At 49.0% G+C, this 10,283-nt stretch overlaps 1 protein-coding gene across 1 annotated transcript; it reads left to right on the top strand.

The window, feature by feature from the left end:
* Window positions 1-613: 613 nt before the first annotated feature.
* On the top strand, window positions 614-2,524 carry barx1 (BARX homeobox 1). The gene is made up of 4 exons (XM_061688454.1): window positions 614-910; window positions 1,248-1,503; window positions 1,597-1,681; window positions 2,160-2,524. The coding sequence occupies exons 1-4, from the start codon at window positions 730-732 to the stop codon at window positions 2,310-2,312; spliced, it is 675 nt and encodes a 224-aa protein (XP_061544438.1). The 5' UTR covers window positions 614-729; the 3' UTR covers window positions 2,313-2,524.
* The last annotated feature ends 7,759 nt before the right edge of the window (window positions 2,525-10,283 follow it).

Below are 10,283 nucleotides of genomic sequence, written 5' to 3'. Positions count from 1 at the left end.
TTTTTTTTTTACCAACCCTAATTACAGACTACTATTGAACGAATACGCGACGACATGGGAAAAAAAATGAAATTCTGACTGAATTATTATTATGAGGATTATTAATAGCTGTGGGTTGACGGTCTCGCCATAGGGCCTAGAATTTCTTAACGGAAAACCCAAACGTAATAATAATAATAATAAGAAGAAGAAGAATGTGAAGTGCTCTGCGGTGATAAATACGAAGTGCAAAATGTAGCGAGCCTTCGTTTTGCGAGGCTTTCGGGTGGTAAAAGTTGCAAGTTCCGTTTTGCTCGCGTCGGCGTTGCTGGCAGGACAAAGAAGAGAAGGAGTCCATTTTCCTGATTGCCGCGGAAATAAAACAAATCATCTTGCGGTCGCCTCTGCCCGAATTACAAATGAATGGGCCTGCTATTAGCGCGTCATCGGAGCAGTTCCGAAAGCAGACGGCGCGAAGAGGTGGAGCCAGGCAAGGCGAAAAGGCCGAATGGCCGACTGCCCACCGGGACCGAAGCCCCCCGTGCGTCGCGGTCCCTCCCCTCCTCGCGAAGGATGGGTGCGTCTGCGCCTGACCGCACGCTTCATTTGACGCGCGCAGGAAAAGGGAGGAGGACCGCGCGGCTGGGGCTCCTTCTCTCCCGGACGCCGAACACGCGTTGGCTGGCGGCAGCGCGGCGGGAATATGAGCGCCGCTCGATCCGAGCCGTAGACGAGCGCAGCGCAGCGATCATGCAGCATCCCTTGGAAATCGGGCCTCCGGAAGTGCACGGGACGCATCGCTACCGGAGCTTCATGATTGAAGAGATCCTCACCGATCACCCGCGGCGCAAAGTGGCGGCGCCGACGCGGGAGCTCCTCAAATTCGGAGTACACGCGATCCTCTCCGCGCGAGCCTTCCGTCACCAAACGGGTAAGGACGAACGGAGGGATTACACATTAAGGGAACATCAATTGAAAACTAAAGAGAGAGAGAGAGAAAGAAAAAGAAGGGGGCTCTCGGTTTGCCAAAACTCCAACAGAGAGAGAGAAAACCCCCTTTTGTGCGTCCTGACGCGGGTATCTCGCGACATCCCGGATCCGTGCGGGAGTTCCGCTCCGAATTTGGAGCGTGAAATTCGATGTGAAATTCGGCGACCCGCGAAAGCACGGCGGACGCTTTCGTTTGTTTGGAGTCCAGAGGACCCAAACCTTCTGCAATACGAACTAAGGTGTAGTGAAATGAATGTTTCCCCATTGTCTCCTGCAAGCGCTGAAGGCCGACCAGGCGGGCCTGCTGAAGTTCCCCCTGACCCCGCTCGGCTCCGCGCCGCTGTCGGCGGCCGCCAGCGCGCCAGCGCCAAACTTCATGCTCGACCTTCACCTGCGGGGCAAACTGGAGCGGGCGCCCGACGGAACCGGCAAAAGCAAGAAGGGCCGCAGGAGCCGAACCGTGTTCACCGAACTGCAGCTGATGGGCCTGGAAAAACGCTTCGAGAAGCAAAAGTATTTGTCCACCCCCGACAGGTGAGCGGCCGGCCACATATTTGCTCGACTCCGGAGTCGCGCACAAGTCGCCAATGTCTCGACACTCGCCCCCCCCCCCCCCCCCCCTCACAGGATAGACCTGGCCGAGTCTTTGGGTCTGAGTCAACTCCAAGTCAAAACGTGGTACCAGAACAGACGGATGAAGTGGAAGAAAATGGTAAGTTCGACACACGGTTACGTCCTCGAAACAAACAACGGCGTGATGTCAGAGTCCTTTTCACTTGGATTTGGACCTTTTCGTAGCAATTCGAAATAGGTCGGACGCTAAAAGGGTTAGCAAAGGAGGGCTCGCTCGCTGGGCGGTGGTTTTCTCTTTTTCTCTTTTTCTTCTTCTTATGTTATGTGCAAAGCCGAATGTCGTGCTTTTTTTTTTTGTTTTTTTTTTTTTGCAATAGCCCCGCTCACAGAGTATTTTGGAACTATTTCAACCCAAAAAAAAAAAAAAAAAAAACAAGCTATTTGCGAAACAGCGGGACGTCGCAGATGAGTCCCACGGATCGAGTCCATTTTGCATGCGAACAAATAGGCCGCAAAGTGTCAACATTGAACGCTGTCTGTATTGTTTTGTGGAAACGGACTGTGAAATCCCGGCGCGCGCGTCTGCGCTTCTCCTGCTGCTCCTTCTGGGACGTTAGGTGCTGCAGGGAGGAGGCCTCGAGTCGCCGACCAAACCCAAAGGCCGTCCGAAGAAGAACTCGATCCCGAGCGGCGAGCAACCGTCCAAGCCGGCGTCGCCCCGCGGCCCCGAATATCAGTCCCGAGGCGTCGACGAGGAGCGCCTTTTTTGACTAACCCGTCGAGCAACGACGGCGATGAACGGCGGTTCCGCTCGCTGGACTTTCGCCTCAAGCTTTCCGAACGAACAAGCGGGCGCCGTAGAAAAAAGAGAGAGAGAGAGAGAGAGAAAAAAAGGATATTTTAGACCGAAGCGGCTGCAGTTTGACCTTTTCTACTTGGTGCATTTCATCTGTGTATGTTATGAATCCTTATTAAATCTATTTTCACTAATACAATCCGATACACGCTCAATTGATCAACGTCATAAATGGTTGCGTTCATCCAAAGTGCGTGTTTGTCAAGGTTACGCGATGGCGCGTGGGCCGTGGGTTCCCGAATCAAACCTTAACCTTTTCTGCCGCCCCCCCCCCCAAAAAAAAGCAAATCAAATCAAATTTAAAAAAAAAAAAAAAAAATCAATGTATTACCTTATTTTATATTGTCGTTGGAACACATAAAAAGGAAACACTGCGTTACGGACGGCATCCATTTAAGTCGCTGCTGAAAAAATGTCCTTCATTTGACCCTATATACACACATAAATATATATACATCGATATATGTATATATGTATATGTGTGTGTGTGTGTGTGTACATCGTCTGCATATGATTAACCGACGCCATTTCCCCCTCTTCGACTTGCAAATAATACGATTACATACGTTGTGTAGATATTTCTCATTTTACACGGTGAAATTAAGGACATTCAAATGCCCTTTTTTTGGGTTGTTTTTCAGTGAGACTGACTAGAAATTCACTTTTCCATTTGAGCTCGATTAGGAATTCACTGTTAGTTATTTTCAAAGGTCCAAAATCCACCTTCGCTCCTTTTTTTCTCCTTCTCTGATTGAGCGAGTTTTTTTTTTTTCCCCCCCAGGCCTCCAAATATTGTCTTCTGGAGGTCACGGACGGGGAACATCTTCTCGACTCGTATTTTTTATTTTTTTTAATTTGTATTTTTGGAAATCTGATCCGTCTTTTTTTTTTTTTTTTTGGTGTCGGGTCGAGGAGTTTGAAAACAGGAGGCACCGAGCCACGGTATTTTCATACTATATGAGGCGTACAAACTCAAGATATGTTTGGAGCAAAATATATCGTCCGAAAAATGCATCGGGAAAATAAACACTCAAGTGAAGTCGGAATATCACTTCACTGGGATTTTGGAAAATATTCGAAATTTAGGGAACGGGGAATTGAATTGAATGAGGCGAACTTGGAACTTTGGTTCGAATCAGTCGAGGAACGCTGAAGGGAATTTGTACAGTGTCTTATTTTGGAATTTTATGGTGGGATAATGTGGAATTGTATCTTGAATAATTGTATGTTGTATAATGTGGACTTTTTGGAATGTTGAAATTCTTAAGAGTGTTGAAAATAGTTTCCGGGTTCATTCGAATGAGCGGACCATTTTGAATTTGGAATGGGAATGATGTGGAACTTTAAAAAAAAAAAAATGCCTTCATTGGGAATATTTGGGGGTGAAAATGTGGAATTGTTGGAAATGTGGAATTTTGAGGAATGTTGAAAAGAAAATAGTACACGTCGAGGTCTATTGAAATACAACCAAGCTCTCGTTTCAGCTCAAACCGATGAATTTTCCCAAATGTTTTGTCGGAATTTGGTGAGCACATCTGCTTCACAGATCCGAGGACCCGTGTTCAAGTCCGGCCTCGCCTGTGTGGAGTCTGCATGTTGCGTGTGTCACGGCGTTGTGTGAACACATCCCTATTTCATCAGGTTAAAAGGAGTAAATTCACATCGGCTGATAAATATCTTCATTTCGTAGCATATATTTATTGAATTGTGTCAACTGTTGAGGGGTTCGGCGTGAGCTTGTCAGAGTGCGACATCTCACCGTTGAGGGTCGTTTGTTTCGCCAGCAGTATCGGAGCGTCCTTTGACGTCTTCTTTCATCAGCCGAAGCGCAGCCAAGCGAGTTGTCGCGGTAAAAGTGAGCTCGCCTCCACAGAGCTCCTAACAGGCCATTTGGGCTCGAAACGTTTCAGCCTTGGGCCATTTTCGTCTTTGTCAGTATTTGCACTGCATGTTGACAAGCACTAATTTGAGGTCGGTAATGTTTTTATTTGAAAACTGAAAATCGGGATGAATCCATTTGATTGTAACTGCTTGATGTACTGCTCGCGGCTCGTGTTTTTACACAAATGCACAGTGCAGTTCAATGTATATCTTGTTTTCTGTTCGTTTCAGTTCGTATCTTTTCAGCCGGATATTTGTATCAGCACAACAGACCTCCATAAAAACAAGAAAAGAAGGCCTTGTGTCCCGTCTGGGTACTCCGGTTGCCTCCCACCTCCCAAAAACATGCACGGTAGGTTAATTGACGACTCTAAATTGCCCCGAGGTGTGAACGCGAGTGTACATGATTGTTTGTCTGTACGTGCCCTGCGGTTGGCTCGCGACCGGTTCGGGGTGTACCCCGCCTCTCGCCCAGGAAACGGGTGCATCAATAACGTATGTGTGAATGCAGCATATTTTACCGTAGGTGACAAAATATTGTCTTAAGAATGTGATACAACTGATGGGCCTCTTTGTCCTACTGACATGAAACAATGTGCGCTGTGATGTGATTGTTTATGTTTTGGTTACTGAAATAAATAAATAAGACGAGCAAACTACTAAACTCGATCTGATGTAATTAAATTCACAGCCCTCACTTTGACACCTTGCATCCATCCATTGTCAACACCGCTCATCCTGGTTAGGGTCGCGGGACGCCGGAGCCTATCCCGGCTGACTTCGGGCCAAAGGCGGACTGCACCCTGAACTGGTCGCCAGTCAGTCGCAGGGCACATATAGACACGGACGACCATTCGCACTCACATTCACGCCGTCACTGAGTGGGAACTGAACCCACGCTGCCTGCACCAAAGTCAGTGACTACTTTGACACCTGATTCAATTTATTATTCAGTGCTCCATAGTGCAAGATAGGAATGACGTCGTTTTGGGGATGCATTTTGGCGTAGAGTGGGTGTTTTTGGCTATAAAGGGGTAGCCCATTTTGGGGCCAGTCGCCCCAATGGACCACATTTTCCATTGGGGCCACCTCATTTGAGCTACCTTTCAATTTAGGGCGACTTTGGAGGAACTAATTGGTCGCAATACCACACTAAAGCGCCAGGTCGCGCTGCAGACATTCTTTTTTGGGCGTGCTACGATTGCTACGCTGCCGGGCAGCACCTCCGGAGTTGGCCATTTGGTACATTTCGGGATCCATCCGGAGCTCCAGCAAGAACACATTAATGCAGTTTGGGATCCATCCGGGGCTCCAGGAAAAACACTGTGATACCTTTTTGGGATCCATCCGGAGCTCCAGGAAAGACACTTGAATGCATTTTGGGATCCAAGCAGGGACTTACTGGGAGTTGTCCCCGGACACCTCTGGGTGACCTCAAGAGGTCCAGAAGGGGCACTTTGCCACATTTTGGGGTCCATGTAGGGACTTACTGGGAGATGTCCCTATTATGGGTCGCTTCGGGAGGAACCAACCGCTTGTACAACTTGGCCGATGTGGCATGGGGACTCTGCTACATTTCAGGCCACTTAAGGAGGAACCAACCACTTGTACACCCTGGCCGATGTGGCTCAGGAGACTCTGCTACATAACAGTAGTTTGGGCCACTTGCATAATACCCTGGCCACTGGAAGAGACAAGGAAGCTCCTTACAACGCACGGAGGGTTCCACCCCACGTCCAGCATCCAAATGTTTTTCACAAAGCGGAAACAGGGGCTGGGGGGTCGAGGACTAGCGAATGTCACAGGTACTATCCAGGAGGAAATAAGAGGTCGCCAAGAATACATCAACAAGATAGCACCCAGGGATGAACAACTAAATGAATGCCTCAGGCAACAGAAGCCCAATAAGGAGAAGGCGCCATATGGGCTGTTATGGAAAGACAAGACCCTGCATGGGCCACCGACAAATCTAAGAAGTGGCTGATATAGAGAAAACACACCAGTGGCTAGAAAGGATAGACTGAACTTTCTTTTTTTTTTTTTGTCCTGTTCGGTTGTTCGGTGAAGCAGAATGGAGGATCTGTATCCCTTTTATGCCAGAACAGTTTTACTGTGTCACAGCTGAGTTTTTAAGCTCCTGCTGTGGTTTCTTAGGATTACAATTGATGTTTATTGAGAATGAGAATCGATCAGTCGAACAGAACGAAGTTTCTAGAGGGGAGAGAGAAACTAAGACGAGATAAAGCACTAATTGTAAACAGGATGAGAAAAGTAAATCGTTACATATCTACAACAATGAAACATTAGATAGGAGTGTTGCATGGGGCTGTAGTGCTTCACCCTGTGAGGGAAGGACAGGACAAGCTAGAACAGGACATGGACAGGAGAAGAAGCATGCAGGACAAGGGCCGTGAATCCGGCTGTACAACTGAAGTGTAGTGTAGGTATTGACTATGAAATTATAAAAGTCTATAGGACGAGAGTGTGAGTGAGGGGATACCCAAGAAATGTGCATATTTATGAGTTAATTGTCGCAATAAGTGAGTGGCCCCACACCCAGCAAAAGAGTCCCAGGGGTGTGTGCCAGCGGACACATGCAAGTGAATTGACACCGTTTCGCATGCACAGACTGACAGAAGCGTCCTGTAATTGCTGTGCCTGCACGACAGAGGCTGAGGACCCCACCCAATCAATTGAGGGGCGGGATCGGGCCCGGGGGTCCATCCAAGAGCAGACCCAGTCCAGTCCCACACCGAGGGACCCAGGGTGGTCCGCCAGCCAGACCACGGCGGCCCGACAACTGGCCACCCGGCAGAGGTCGCAAAGACCCAATGCCACCCCCCCCACCAGCACACTTCCCACCACCGCCCCACACGCGCTCCCCCCTCCCCTCCACCCCCAAGGAGGGTGTCCCTTGTTTATTGAAAAGGAGCGCGGATAGAGGGAGCGGGAAGTCTGGGCTTCCCTGCTAACGCTACTGCCCGACCTTGGATAAATTCCCAGGCCAGCCGGGTAACATAGTCTCTCCACCATGTCCTGGATCGTCCCGGTGGGACATGCCCGGAACACCTCACCAGGGAGGCGTCCAGGAGGCATCCTAATCAGATGGCCGAGCCACCTCATCGGGCTCCTCTCAATGTGGAGGAGCAGCGGCTCTACTCTGAGCCTCTCCTCCCTCTCCTCTCGCCCTATCTCTAAGGGAGAGCCCAAACACCCTGTGCAGGAAACTCCTTTCGGCCGCTTGTATCCGGGATCTTGTTCTTTCGGTCATGACCCACAGCTCGTGACCATAGGTGAGGGTAGGAATGTAGATCGACCGGTAAAGAGAGAGCTTCGCCTGCAGACACTGCACCGATCCGCCTGTCGATCTCCCGTTCCATTCTTCCCTCACTCGTGAACAAGACCCCAAGATATTTGAACTCCTCCACTTGGGGGAGGATCTTATCCCCGACCTGGAGAGGGAACTCCACCCTTTTCTGATTGAGGACCATGGTCTCAGATTTGGAGGTGCTGATTCTCATCCCAGCCGCTTCACACTCGGCTGCGAACCGCTCCAGTGAGAGTTGGAGATCACGGCTTGATGAAGCCAACAGAAACACATCATCTGCAAAAAGCAAAGATGCAATACTGAGGGCACCAAAACAGACCACATCTACGCCTCTGCTGCGCCTAGAAAAGTTATGAACAGAATTGGTGACAAAGGGCAGCCTTGGCGGAGTCCCTTGAGGACTTACACGCTGCCAGAACTAAGACAAGAGCGTGCAAAGGGTTAGGACCCCCCATATCCCGGTCACCGGCTCTTCCAGCTCCTTCCCTCAGGTCGGCGTTACCGATCAATGCAAACTAAAACTAGCAGACATTCCAACAGCTTCTTCCCTCTTGCAATCAACTTCTTAAACACCTAACCTACAATTCCATTACAACATGCTGGCAATTTTTTTGTCTGGGTTTGTTGTCATATTTCTGTCGGGCCAATTACATATTACTCGTGCACTCACTGTTGTAGTCTCACCACGCTGCACTATTTGCAGATCTGTTGTTGACCAATACTGGTCACTCGTGCAGACTAGTATGTGCCCCATTTGCACACTGACTGAGGAGTATCTGCAACATGTGCACAATCAACATTGTCCCAGGTTTTTGCACTTCTCATCACTTTAAACTGCATACACTCCTAGAAGTCTCGGTGCCCTTTGCACAATGGTCATTGCACCGGACTATTGCTATATTAGTCATTCGAACTACTCTAAGTGCTAGAGGACTCTGCATCTTTTTGCACAATTGTCAAAAAAATTATAATTTTTTACCAGATAACTAGCAACCCTTTATTGCTCAGTGACTGTTTTTGTCAATGTCTTTCTGTCTCCAAAGTGTTCTCTGTCAATTGACTGTCTGTTGTCGTACTAGAGCGGCTCCAACTACCGGAGACAAATTCTTTATGTGTTTTTTGGACATAGTTGGCAAATAAAGATGATTCTGATTCTGACTCTGATGACCACAAAGTCGATAATCGAACTGCGGCCTAGGGAGTGCTGGTGCCAAGTGCACATATGGACGCCTTTATGCTTGAACACGGTGTTCTTTATGGACAATCCCTGATGAGCACAGAAGTCCAATAACATAACTCCACTCGGGTTCTGATCGGGGGGGGGGGCGTTCCTCCCAATCACGCCCTTCCAGGTCTCACTGTCACTGCCCACATGAGTGTTGAAGCAGAATGATGGAGTCCTCGCTCTCCAGCCAGCCCCCCCCCAATGTACAGGCACCGAGCCGGGGTGCAACAAGTATACCTACAGCTGCTTGGCGCCTCTCACCGTGGGCAACTCCAGAGTGGAAGAGAGTCCAACCCCTCTCAAGTGGACTGGTACCAGACCCCAAGCTATGTGCCATTGTCACACTGCGCCTGACCCCTATGGCCCCTCCCGCAGTTGGTGAGCCGATGGGAAGGGGGACCCACGTTACCCTTTTGGGCTATGCCAGGGTGCAGACTTGGAGCCCCACCTCCAGACCTGGCTCCAGAGAGGATTCCAGTGACCTGTGTCCGGGCAAGGGAAACTGATGTCCATTTATGTTAATCATCATAAGGGTTTATTTGATCCGTGCATTGTCTGGTCCCTCCCCGAGGACCTGTTTGCCATTGGTGACCCTGCCAAGGGCATAAAGGCCGAGACAACTTTGCTCCTATGATCACTGGGACACACAAAGCCCTCCACCACGATAAGGTCACAGCTCAAGCAGGGGTGTACCGGAACATCTGTAACAAATATGGACTGGAGGTCCCAGAATCAAGATGGCACACACCACCCAAGGTGGTTGAGAACAACCAGGCCAAGATCCAGTTGGACTTCCAGATCCAGACAAAATAGTGGTGGCCACCCGGCCTGACATAGTGGTAGTGGATAAAAATCAGAAGACAGAAGTCATGATAAATCCTGAGTGATAGCAACATCCGGAAAAATGAACACGAAAAGCTGGAGAAATACTAAGGACTCAAGGAAGAACTTGAGAAAATGTGGATGGTGAAGGCAATAGCAGTGCACGTAGTGATCGGGACACCAGGTCCTGTGCAGAATCCAGAAGCTCCCAGGCCTCTGGTAGAGAACCCGAGCTTGAAGGGGCGATACTGCCGAGTGGGCAATACATTTTTTTTAGGTGTTGTCTTGGCTTTCCATGCCTTTTTGCACCTCCCTTTCTTCATGTGTTCAACACTTTTTCCCTGTGTCATTTCACATTATTACACATAACTCAATTTCTGATCTTATTTGTTCAACTTTCTTCGTATGTATGGATTACTTGGGTTGTTCCCAACATCTGGTGAAAATTTCATGTCAATAGCCCCTTTGGAAATATATTTAGTGATGTGTTAAATACTTATTTCAGTCGCTGTGATTATATACACACACACACACACACACACACACACAGTGTACTTGGCACTCCACCCTTTTCCGACTGAGGACCATGGTCTCAGATTTGGAGGTGCTGATTTCCTCACTGGAAATGA

Source organism: Phycodurus eques, chromosome 10 (genome assembly GCF_024500275.1).
Source record: "Phycodurus eques isolate BA_2022a chromosome 10, UOR_Pequ_1.1, whole genome shotgun sequence".
Lineage (NCBI taxonomy): Eukaryota > Metazoa > Chordata > Actinopteri > Syngnathiformes > Syngnathidae > Phycodurus > Phycodurus eques.
This window is presented reverse-complemented; position numbering and strand designations above follow the sequence as displayed.

Excerpts from the sequence above, each read along its gene's own strand:
- barx1 (XM_061688454.1), top strand. The coding sequence starts at position 730 with ATGCAGCATCCCTTGGAAATCGGGCCTCCGGAAGTGCACGGGACGCAT. Across the intron at positions 1,504-1,596 it reads TATTTGTCCACCCCCGACAG|GATAGACCTGGCCGAGTCTT; the intron begins GTGAGCGGCCGG and ends CCCCCCTCACAG. Across the intron at positions 1,682-2,159 it reads GGATGAAGTGGAAGAAAATG|GTGCTGCAGGGAGGAGGCCT; the intron begins GTAAGTTCGACA and ends CTGGGACGTTAG.